Raw genomic sequence first — 12,882 nt, forward strand, 5'->3', positions numbered from 1 at the left:
GTGAAATTATGAGACTCTTGTGCTGTTGCCAGATTTCAAGCTTGAATCCAGTTTTCTTAATAATAGTAATTAAATTAAAAGAGGGTATTGGAAGAAAATATGGCCTTGTATAGAGTAGCAGTATAGAGTATATCTCTCTCTTAAATGTTCTGTGAAAGGAAAAGGATACTGCTGCTGAATTGGGATGAGCATTTAAACACTTTGACCATTCATAGGTTGAGAACTCATGCTCATTCTGCAGCCCAAGGGAAAATGTAATAGCCACCTTGGGTGACTGTCATGTAAGGGATTTTAAATGGAGTTGAGAACTTAATTTATGGTAGGGCTGTTGGATGCTTCTACTGTATAATAAAATAGAAGCCGGTAACTTTAAAGCAGTCTTTGTACTGAGTAATATACTTTATAATGACCCTTTACAAAATTCTATTCTTAGTTAACTTATATATCTCTCTCCTATATTTGTGCTGTTAATATATGTATCTTTATCTCTTTGTAGTTTTCACCATTTCATGCTACTATATTAGCTTCCTGCTCCTATGATTTTACTGTGAGGTACTGTAATTTTTAAATTATTTTTATTATTATTGTTGTTGTTGTCATATACGCAAAATGTCTTGCACTTTATGAATCATGTGCTAATTTTTGCTTCCAGTCTGGGGAAACAGAATTTCCAGGGGAAGGTGCTATATTCTGTGTCTTTGGCCTTGAAAAGGTGTTGTGGGAGATAATTTGGTTATAACTATGGCAATGAGAGAAGATTGGGTTCCAGGATAAGGTTTTATACTTCTGTTGCAGAAACTGGAGATGTTACCTTGCCATCCAGTTATATACTGGCAGCATTACAGTTTCTTTCTTAATCCACTTTAATCAGCTTGATACCTTTTGAGTTTGACAGATGGTTTTATAATTTGCCCTCTCTGTATCCTGGCATCTTTATGCCTTTATATTTGGATCTGTAAACTGCGTATGTCATACTCAAATAATGGAAAGACAAAGCAGATACAGATATTGTTTGCAGTCATTATACATATGTACAGAGAGAGTCTGCAGGGTATGACATGAATCCTGCTCTTATGGGTAATATGAAAGGCGCTTCTATGTGGAGGATCTTGTAACTGACTGTCATGTTCAATCAGTGCACCTGCCGCTTATAATTCACGCAGGGACTTTGCCAGTGCCTATAGCAATTGCTGCTAAATCAGCATGGGTAACAAACCCAGCCACCAACACTGTAGTAGCTGGTACTTTTTTGTGAAGTATTTCTTTCCCCTGTTCTTCATGTTTATAGTGCTCTTTTTCCATCTCGAAGCTTCTCAGGCCTAGTTTTCACCAGCAAATGCAGTGGGAGGCATGTGTCTCCTCTGTATCACTTTAGTTTATTTCACTTCTTCATATTGTCTTCCACACAAAACCAAAATAGAGCATGATAGAGTGCATGCTTTGTTTGGAAATGGCCTGTCGTTTACATCTACAAGGTAGGACTGGGACTTCATAACATTAGTGCAGAGGGTTCCAAACTAGTCTCCTCCCTGATCTTCTGGCTTTCTAAGCATATGAATGTATATATTTTGCAGGGGAGCCAACACCTGTAGCCTGAAGCAGTACCACTTAGACACAGGTTTACCATCTCAGTTATTTTTTGAAGACTAGGTTTAAGAGGAGAAATGCATTTGTTACACTTGTAGACAGTGTTTTCTAATTGGGGGACACAAGTACTTGTTTATAGGTTTAGACTTGCAAATTTATATTTTCAAGTGCTAGCTAAAAATGTGTGGCTTCTTGCTGTTTAAAGACTGATTTGGCGAGGTGGGGGTGGGGGGGAATTGGCCATCTGCCATGACAGATGCTCTTGATGAAATAGCTGTTTCAGCTAACCAGTATCCTGGACAATGCGGTGGCTTTTTTCATACACGGAACATACCAGAAATAACTTGGTTAGAACTCTTTGAATAGCAACATACCATTTGTTATTATTAAATGGTTTGTGAGAGATAACTTAATCTGTTTCTTCTCATTTTGGAAGATAACCTTCTGTCTCCCCACCCCCACGCCTTTTTGGTACTAATACCAGCATTGTGTTGTTGATATTGTTGGATTTCTTTGTAGCTTGTTTAGAACATGTTTCAGAACTGAGGATATCAGTCTTTTACAATTTGATGAGTAGTGAATTAGCTGTAATGATACTAAGAAACCGACCCGTAGTACTTTAAAAATAAAATAAAGCATGTGTTTTAGCTCCACCAATAATGAAGGCATGATGATCCCCCAGTGCATTTACTATGCCTGCTCTTGTGCTCTGAACAGAAGTTTGATATGTATAAAGTAGGGGAGGATTTTCATGGAATGATGGGCAAATGAGGCTTTCCCCATCACTTGAATTTCTACATGTCAAGTTATTAAAGACCCAGAGGCAGAACCCATACCAAAGTTGGCAATCAGAAAATACCATTTAGGACTGCCATAGACATCCATATGTAAAGACCAGCATTTGATTCTCTAAATCACATCAAAGACTCCGATACCATGCAAAGTTATATGCACATGGGAGTATTTACCCGAAAATGGTACTAAAGCTAAAGAACAAATGTTCTCTAAATCCATTTAAATATCTATAATTCAAAAAGAGAGGTAAGCTCTTGGGGAGTTGAAGACAGTATCTTTCTCTAATGAATTGGCATACATTATAGCCAAGAAAAAAAATTGTGTGTGTGTGTTAATGTAGATAGGAAAACTGTAAATTCATTCTGTGGAACATATACTTGCCTCAGCATAAATGCTTTACCTGGTGCGACTTGCCAAGCTAGGAAGGGACTACTGCACAGGAGGGAACATTCTCCTTCCCAGGTCACTGGCATATGTCCAGCTAAGTCCGGCATTTGCCAGCTCATTCAAGCAGCATTTCCCTGCAAGCTCATCAGGAACGAACTTCTAGTTGGACACACTAGGCATCAGGAGTAAGTCTAAAACTGGATTGTTAATGCCCCTCTCCCAGTTTGCACATAATGGCAAGCCATGTTCTGAAAGAAATGTTTGTTCTTGGCTTACCGTACGTGGCGTGCTTAGAATAAAGAAAGCGTAAACACTGGCTTGCAGCTGCTCTGCGATTCGCTTCCCAGCTCCAGAAAGGGAGCAGCAAAGTGGACCCAGCTGAGCAGTGTGCACCAGCTATGCCGCTCATTCGCAGTAAGCCGCCCTTTCTTTCTCACCTTGCACGTGAGTTAGACCACTGACTGAAGCTAGTTGGTGGTGTTTGCCTGCATATTGGGTACCTGCACATTTCACAGTTGAGAACAGATGACATGACTAAGAACGGAAGAAGAGTCCTGCATGTAGTTCCACCATCCTGTTCTCACAGTGGCCAACCAGATGCTTATGGGAAGCCCACGAGCAGGACAGGAATGCAACAGTCACCGGAATTGAGTATCTGATATCCAGCAGTTTAACCACTCCATTTCGTAAAATCTTTCCCCCTAAACAGATGGTGAGCTCTTTAAAAGAAACAGTGCTGTCACCTGGAGGTTTGGTGCAGTGTCATACTTTGACTGCAATTCCATTTTACTAGTTTCCCCCTCCCCTCCCCCAAAGTACCATATTCTCCTCTGTTCCAAATAGAATTACATTGCCATTACAATGACAATGTAAGGTTATTAATTCTCTGTAGTTGTACGCAGATGCTTTCTATCGTAATGGCTATTACGGTTTGCAGTTTTACCTGGTATTGTTCTGCAAATAAAAAATACCCTATGAACATCCCAGATAGAGTCTGTAATGCAATTAAAAAACAAACAAACTATGGATGTTATGCAATGGAAGGGAAATGCCAAACTGCAGCAGCTTGTAGGATCTGGCAGATGGCAAGATCTGCAATACCGTAATTGCTAGGTGAGGGATTCTGAAGAAGTCTGGTGCCTCTAGAAGATAATGGAAGATGCCATTTAAACTGTGGTGATAAAAAAAATAAAAACCATAAATCCACAAATGGAAAATTATGAAAAGGCAATCTTCCTTTAAAGACATTAATATAGAAGTTTTCCATAAACTATCATTCCACCAATATGTTTTCTTGGAAGATATAATGCAGCAAGTTTTCACAGCTCTTAAAGCAGCATAGCCTGTGCTCACACTCCTAACCCTTTTGAGGTGTTGTTGCCTAAAGTCTTATTTGTATTGATGGAGCATGTCAACATTTCCGGTTGACCCGTGATTAAAGATAAAAATAAGGCACTGATACTTCAGTGATAAAACAACGTTTGTAACATCCTTCATGTACATAGTTCTTCTGAAGTAGATGATTGCATGTATTATTAAGATTTACATTTCCCCCCTTCTTTTTGCACCAAAGGCGCTCTGAGCAGCTTCCAGTAAAATGTAAACATACAATATCAAAAAATAAAATAACAAAACCAATACATCTTCTTCTAATAATACAATTTTTTAAACTCTTGAAATGGTAGGCTTCATTAAAGTAATTAAAATCAACAAATTCCATGGCCCTAAAAGGCTTTGCAATAAATAAAAGTTTTGATTTATAGCTTAAAGTGGTAATTTAGTGGGTCACATTAGGGAGGGCATTCCAAAGTATTGGTGCCACTATGGGAAAATAGCTCTCTGGCTGGTTTAATTACTGAATAACCTGTCATGGACTTGGCTGGATGCAGAGGAGGAATGGGAGGCACCAGCTGGGGAGCCCCCAAGGGAAGAAGACTCAGAGCCAGGGGACTGACGGCAGGACAACAATGAGTGGTCATAGGGAGAAGAGGGGGCAGACTGGGAGGAGGAGGTGTTGGAAGCTGAAGAGGTAAGAAGAGCAGGAAGGGACTGTGGCAGAGATAAATCCAGAATCAGAGACAGGAGGAGGATGGAGAGACAGGAGACAGAGATGAGTCAGGCTGCTGAAGAAGTCAGGGAATCTCCCCATCCTGCTGCAACCAACGAGGGCTGAAGACATGAAGAAGGCAGAGCAAAGAAAGACAGGACAAAGGAGCCAAAGGTTGCTGGGGGAGAAGGGAACTTAGAGAGCAGTGAGAACTGTCTCATTGAGGCAAGACATGCTGGGAAGAGTTGTTGTGATCACTAGGGCTGAGCTGTTTTGTTTCTTTGAATAAAGAGTGAACTTCACTGACACCTTGTGAATTATTGCTGATTTGATCCCAACTCCCGCCTTGGCATAACCCCTGGTGAGGAAAGGGAAGTACCTCCCTTGGCTCCTTTGGAAGGAAGGTTGGAATATAAATTGAATAAATAAAAAGTATTTCCTGAGATATGCTAACCACTTAGGTTCCAGAACTACATAGAGAATAGTTACCGTATTTTTCGCTCCATAGGACGCTCCTGACCAAAAGACGCACCAAGCTTTTAGAGCAGGAAAACAAGAAAAAAAATCTGACTCAAATTTTGTACTAAACTATTTAAAACAGCAAAGTGTGTGGCTCCTGTCCACTTTGCTGCTTTAAAGCGAGCCATGGTATATAATGATGAGAATGGAAAAAGGACACATTCCATTATAATGTAGCTGTTTTCATTATCGCTGGGAAGTCAGTATTGGCAGCAGTCACAAAAACTAAAATTTGAGCATTTTACTGTTATTAATCAAGAATATTAATAGTCAGGGAGAGAAACCAGGGCTGTGCAAATGAGAAGTGCTTGGAGTATGGAGGAACAGCAAAAAGATGATGATGATGATGATGATGATAATAATAATAATAATAATAATAATAATATAATAATAATAATAATAATAATAATAATAATAATAATAATAATAATAATAATAATAATATTAATTTATTTATTTATACCCCGCCCATCTGGCTGGGCCTCCCCAGCCACTCTGGGCGGCTTCCAAAAGAATATTAAAATACTGTGAAGCTAAAGATCAAATGATTGTGCTCCAGTTCCTAAATCTCTGAAGTTTTCTCAAAACAGGCATGGTTGTTTTGAAAGGAAGATTCAAAATGGAGTGACTGAGCAAAGAACAGAGGAGGAAAAGAGGGCAGATAAATAGCTTCCATTCAATACCAAGAGAACACAATGTTTTTGGTTTAGTATAGGTGGACTGTACTTGTAAGAATTTGTATAATGAATTATAGAGTTGGAGTGGAATATCAGAGCCTCTTTTCAGCAGTAAAGATTAGCTACTAGGAACATGGTCCACACACACAGGATGTCTGGTTATAGCTGTGCAGTTTAAACTGTTCCTGAGCCAGATACCTGCTCAGTTTTAGCTGAAATTACTATTACTGGTTTGTAGAGATGCTTTGCATGTATTTATGACTATTTCCCCAAAACTGCTACTTGAAGAAATCCCCAAACTTACTATTTTTAAACTTCAAATGGAGCTCAGGATCCAGTTAGGCAATCCTTTGCAGTTGAATTAGGTTATATGGACTCTGTTCTGAAACCATATGCCATCAGTGCTCCCAGCTATGTACGTGACACCACAGATTTTCTGAGGAAAATACAATCTTTAAATAAGGAAAATACAATCTTTAAATAACCTTCCCAACAATACTATATTAGCTACTATGGACGTGGAATCTCTATATACCAACATCCCACACAACGATGGTTTAAAGGCTATAAGGAACACCATTTCAGATAAAACCACAGCGGACCTTGCCACCAAACTCTTCCAATTTGTCCTTACCCACAACAACTTCAAATTCGGTGATGACCTGTTCCTTCAGATCAGCGGCACAGCAATGGGCACCCGCATGGCCCCACAGTATGCCAACATCTTCATGGCAGATTTAGAACAACGTTTCCTAAACTCCTACCCACTCAAACCTCTCTTGTACCTGCGATACATTGACGATATTTTTATCATCTGGACACATGGTCAACAGACCCTGGACACCTTTCACCAGAAATTCAATGATTTTCACCCCACAATCAACCTTACAATGAATAATTCTATGCAAGAAATACATTTTTTGGACACTACTATAAAAATACAGGATGGACGCATAGACACCACCTTATACCGTAAACCAACTGACCGACAAACATATCTACATGCCTCTAGCTACCATCCCAAACATACCAAACAGTCCATTGTATATAGCCAGGCACTACGTTACAGCCGCATCTGTTCCAATTCTACAGACAGAGACTCTCACCTAAGAGATCTACAGCAAACCTTTTCAGAACTAAAATACCCAGCAGATGAAGTTAGACAACAGATCAACAGAGCCAGACTGATACCCAGAGAGAACTTGCTGCAAGACAGACCCAAAAAAGAAAATAACAGAACACCACTAGTCATCACATACAGCTCCCAAGTTAAAACAGTTCAACGCATCATCAGAGATCTACAACCTCTCCTGGACAATGACAGTTCTCTTTCTCAAGCTCTGGGAGGAAGACCTTTCATTGCCTACAGACAGCCACCCAATCTTAAACAACTCCTAACCCACAATAATACTACAACCAGACTTAACACGGACACTGGCACCAGAGCCTGCAATAAACCCAGATGCCAACTTTGCTGCCACATACACCCGGACAACACCATTACTGGCCCCAACAACATCACACATACCATCTCGGGACTATTTAATTGCTCATCGTCTAACATTGTGTATGCCATCAAATGCCAACAGTGTCCTTCAGCTCTCTATATTGGACAAACAGGCCAAACCTTACGCCAAAGAATAAACGGACATAAATCTGACATCAAGAATCACAAAACAGAGAAACCAGTAGGAGAACACTTCAATCTCCCAGGACATTCTATACAAGATCTCAAAGTAGCTGTTTTACTACAAAGGAATTTCAGAAATAGACTGGAAAGAGAAGCTGCTGAATTGCAACTCATTACCAAACTTAAAACAATGGAGAGACCTGGCCTGAACAGAGACATTGGATTCTTATCTCATTATACATGACTAAGCCATTTCTCACCTTCTCACCCCTTGCCTTTTCCTGTAAGACCTATTACAGTCGTTAAGAGTCGTCAACAGGCTCATCAGGCTCATCTCAGCTATCTGCCAATCTCCGATTCCCACCACCCTTCTGAGTAATACCCCTCCCCACCTTCTCTATATATAGAAGGATCTGGCAACTTCTGTTTCAGTGTATCTGAAGAAGTGTGCATGCACACGAAAGCTTATACCAAGAACTAACTTAGTTGGTCTTTAAGGTGCTACAGGAAGGAATTTTTTTATTTTGACTATGGCAGACCAACACGGCTACCCATCTGTAGTTGAATTAGGAGGCACTGAGAGACAGCAATTTGCTGCTCCCCACCCCCACCCTCCACCCCAGGAGCACACAGCCTTCCCTCTGCTTGCAAACCTTGCAAACCTTGTCCGGACTTCAGGGGAAAGCAAAGTCTGTAGGCAGAGCAGTGTAGCTCCCCACCCCCACCCCCAAAAAGCACCCCAGCAGCACACAATCTTCCCTCTGCTTGCAAACCTTGCAAACCTTGTCGGGACTTCAGGGGAAAGCAAAGGCTGTAGGCAGAGCAGTGTGGCTCCTCCCCCCACCCCCAAAAAGCACCCCAGCAGCACACAGCCTTCCCTCTGCTTGCAAACCTTGTCGGGACTTCAGGGGAAAGCAGAGGCTGCCGGTAGAGCCGGGTGGCTCCTCCCCCCACCCCCAAAGAGCAGCCCAGGAGCACAGGACAACAGCGATTTGGCTCCAGGGAACACACATTCGCTCCATAAGACGCACAGACTTTTTCCCTTACTTTTTAGGAGGGAAAAAGTGCGTCCTATGGAGCGAAAAATACGGTACTTTTCAAAACACTCTAACATTAATCTGTGTAGTCCCATGCACCATTACACAAGGGCCATGTAATGTTCATTCTGCAAATCTTTTAGTGGTTCATGTTTTGGAACTCATTGCCTATAGACATACTATACTGTTCTAGGTAGAAACAGGCTGAACAGTTTTATTTCTGCAAGCTTACCCAGGCATATAATTTAATTATCTATATTTAGAGTTTGGTGATTAAGAAGACTGTATATCTTTCTAAATAAAGACTTTTGGACCTCAGATTAGTATTTTATTAGGTCCAGTCTACAACAGAGTCTCATCACTACAGAACACTTAATCAGTACACCCTTTAGACCAGCCAATAGCACCCATCCATGGTGTGGGGTATCCTGGTTTGCTGCTCCCCAATGGGAACTTTTGAGCAGCTCCTCTTAGCTACAGGAAGCAGGAAGCCCATGTAATTTCTGGACCACCACCCTGGAATTTGCGGTGGCTGGGGACTTGCTTGTATAGCACGACAATGTTGTGGATTCGATCCCAAAATTTACATAAAGAGTTGACTTTAAAGGGGACTTTTCTTCTATAGAAATACTACCTAGTGAAGACTGTGTACAAAACAATAGCAGGGAAAGCAAGATGTGCATGGATTTCATAGGAAATAACCATGAGCAGGAGTAAAGTGGCTTTTACATTCTGATGGCGTTTAGCTCAGGAAGTCACTTTTGTTCAAGATAATTTTGTAGTGGAATTAAGTTTCATGGTTTTGGCAAATGTTTATAGATTTGGGACACGTCTTGCACATAAATGGGGAAGGGACTTTAAAATCAAACTTTGGGGACAGGTACTTTATCTCTTATCTTAACAATACCTTTCAGTATATTCAGTATATTCTGGTTTCTTCTAATTCTTAAGAACATTTGTTCTTTAGCCTTAGTACCATTTTCAGGTAAATACTTCAGTGTGCATATAACTTTGCATAGTCTTTGATGTGATTTTTTTTTTTTTGTATTAGTAATTTAATCCAACATCTAGAGGTAAGGATAGTTGATTGCAATCAGTTAATTAAAATTGACTATAGATATTTAATTAGGAGCCAAAATAAGATAGCATTATTTATGATGCTGTGATAAAACTTGTAAGATTTCTACACCAGAGAGAACGGCCCTGGTGTGATCTATAATTGTATGATGGTTCATCTATGATTGAAAGTTTGTATTGCTGATAGTGCTCATACACTACATTTTTCAGGTCATGACTTCTAGAAAAATGATTTTGTTAACATCCGGGCAGTGAAGTGCCTCACATTCACTGTGATTGGGAATGCTAAGAAATGTATTGTTCTTGCAAAGTACTTTAATTTAATTTTAATTTCTTTGCTGGTTCCTTTTTTATAATTTAAATTTAGCAGCAGTTCTCAACCATTTTTCATGGACCAAGTGATCATTGCTGGAGATCTCAGGAGATCTCTTTATAAACTTCTTGTTATTCAGTGCCATCATTACCATCATCAAAACTGAAAATCATGGTCCCTAGGCAAGTTGTGATCTGCACCTCCCAAAATAATTCACCTTTCCAATTTTTGCAGTAGAATTCTTGACTGAAAACAACGTGCTGGTGTGTTAAAATGCATATTTTAAAATGCATGCCAAAATATGTCAGCAATACATTTGGAAATACATACATTTAGATAAAAGATATATTTTAATACAATTTTGTGAGGGTTTTCTTTTTTTAAAGGTTGCAGATTAATGTGGAAATGGGGTAGAATGGCTTTATGAAAGAACACATGAAAAATAAAATCACAGGATTGTAGAGCTGAAAGAGACCATGAGAGTCATTTAGTCCAAATTCCTGTAATGCAGGAATATTTTTGCTCAACATGGGGCTTAAACCCACAACCCTGAGTGAGTCTCATGCTCTACCAATTGAGCTATTTTGATTGATCCATAAATCCCAGCCTAGGCCAGTTGTTAGCCTGTTCGACATATCTGGTCCTAATCAAAACACCTCTGTCTCCATTGTCAGAGCCAAGTACAGATATTCTCAGCTGTTCCCCTGTCTATCTTCTACTTGAATGAAGTCCACAGTCCATAGTTTGAGAACCTCTACAATAGACAGTTCTAATTCAGGAGCAAGATTTTTGACTTTTATCTGTGTAGCTTGTTAGCACAGACTTCAAGCTGATTCATGTTTACCTATCTATTGCTGCCTCAGTTTATTTAGTCCTTATAAGATCAGCCACACAGATCAACACAAAAGTATATGTAGAAAACATCCCATCTATAATGTATGTAATGAACCAACACTGTTAACTCTTGAAATGCTTAGCCTTTTGTTCTTTCCCCATACCTGAAATTTCTTTACTGGATGCAGCTAAAGGGGTAAAGCTTTGCCAGCAATCTCTCTTCCCTCTCACCCCCTAGCTATGTGTGCCAATAATCTGAGTGCATAGTAAAACCAGCAGCATTACTCTTCCAGTCTGCTGAGTCAAGCAGTCTACCTCGTATCAATTACTTAATTTTATTTATAGCTAAAATATGTATCTTGCATAATACTGCACAAAACATAAGTGATGTTTTTATGTGATTTTGTTTTAGAGTACAATGCCAGTTAATAATAACCAGAGCTTTGCTTGCTTTGTCTGCTACAAAAATCAATGGGAATGCAGACCTGTATTAGGAAACGCTGGTAAGGAGGGGCCTTTAGGGGATGGAGAATCATTGCCGAACAGCCACAACATAAATGAGGGTAACCTAGTATGTTGATTACATTGAATATAATTCTTCTTCTTCTTCTTCTTCTTCTTCTTCTTCTTCTTCTTCTTCTTCTTCTTCTTCTAAATAATGATCGCCTAGTGTTTTCTCATAATTTCTATCAAATACTGCCTTCATGTTTTAACATATACAGTGGTACCTCAGTTTAAGAACAGCCCTGTTTACAAACTATTCAGTATACAAACCCCATAAAACCGGAAGTAGTGTCCCGGTTTGAGAACTTTACCTCAGTCTAAGAATGTAATCCAAACGGTGGAAGGGCACTGGCGGCGGGAGGCCTCTTTAGGGAAAGCGCACCTTGGTTTAAGAACGGTTTTGGTTTAAGAATGGACTTCCGGAACAGATTAAGTTCGTAAACCGAGGTACCACTATATCAAAGTGAGAGAAACTTGCATTGTGATCTTATTCAGATCCTACTCAGAAGTAAACCCCATTAAGTTCAGTGGGACTTACTCGCAGGCAGAAGTGGATCACCTTGTGGAGCCACTGCTGCTTACTGGGAGGCAGAGGGGAAAGGAATGGGAGTATCAGCAGGGTTCAGGCTCTCCCACTGGTGCACTTGCACTATGCTGACCTCTCTGCTGCCGCCCTGCACTTACACGTGGTGTGTGGCAGTGACTCCAATGCTGGCAAGCTAGCACTGTGGCCCTGCCCCATCAGGCCAGCCACTTCTGCTCCCAGGTGCATGCATATAGGATTTCAATCTTACTTTATTTAAACAAAAGCTGAGTATTGAGAAAGGAACCCTACATGCCTTCTTTTGGATGTAGGCTACAGCCCTTGGAGAATACAACAGACCTAGTCAAATATGTAGTATCAACAGAACATGAAGATAAAGCAATATCTTTGTTTTAGTTGTGAAAAAGGTAATCTTATGGTTCCTGTTTTCATATAGAGTAGACTTGCAATCTGGGTTTATCTTAATGTATTTTGCTTCCCAGATACTCTTGAGTATTTGCCGCTTGACATTTTATTGCTGAACTTGTCCTGCTGTTAAAGAAGCAGTATTTACTTTATATGCCACATACCTGGAAATGAGAAGCATAGACCTTTGCATGAAATGCCGTATTTTGCCATAAGCACTTCTTCACGTCAAAATATATTCCTCAGTCTTATTAGGGGCTAAAAGATCAGGATTGAAGGGGTGAATCCTAGTTTTATTGTAATCTCTTGAAAGTAATAAATGGCTTTCTAAATTGTGACCAAAGAAATATTGGTGGTGTCAGAGCTGCTTGAAGATCCTAGCTCACAGAGGATCACGCTAGCCAGCGATCATTAAGTAAAAGTCTTTATTGAGTTACAGTTTCCATTCTCAAGCTGCTGCGTGCAACTCTACGTCTAGTAGCTAGATCGGCGAAGCTCCGTCTGAGTCTCCGCCCCGTGTGCACCA

The 12,882-nt window shown here is 40.1% G+C and overlaps 1 protein-coding gene across 1 annotated transcript in view; it reads left to right on the plus strand.

Moving 5' to 3' along the window:
* The window catches only part of PEX7 (peroxisomal biogenesis factor 7), a 71,933-nt gene that overhangs the window by 35,448 nt on the left and 23,603 nt on the right, over positions 1–12,882 (plus strand). The window contains exon 8 of the mRNA XM_083498205.1: positions 497–552. Coding sequence (XP_083354331.1) covers positions 497–552 — 56 coding nt within the window. The remainder of the gene's footprint in view (positions 1–496; positions 553–12,882) is intronic.

The sequence above is a fragment of the Podarcis liolepis genome (assembly GCF_965112155.1).
Source record: "Podarcis liolepis genome assembly, chromosome: 3".
Classification (NCBI taxonomy): Eukaryota; Metazoa; Chordata; class Lepidosauria; order Squamata; family Lacertidae; genus Podarcis; species Podarcis liolepis.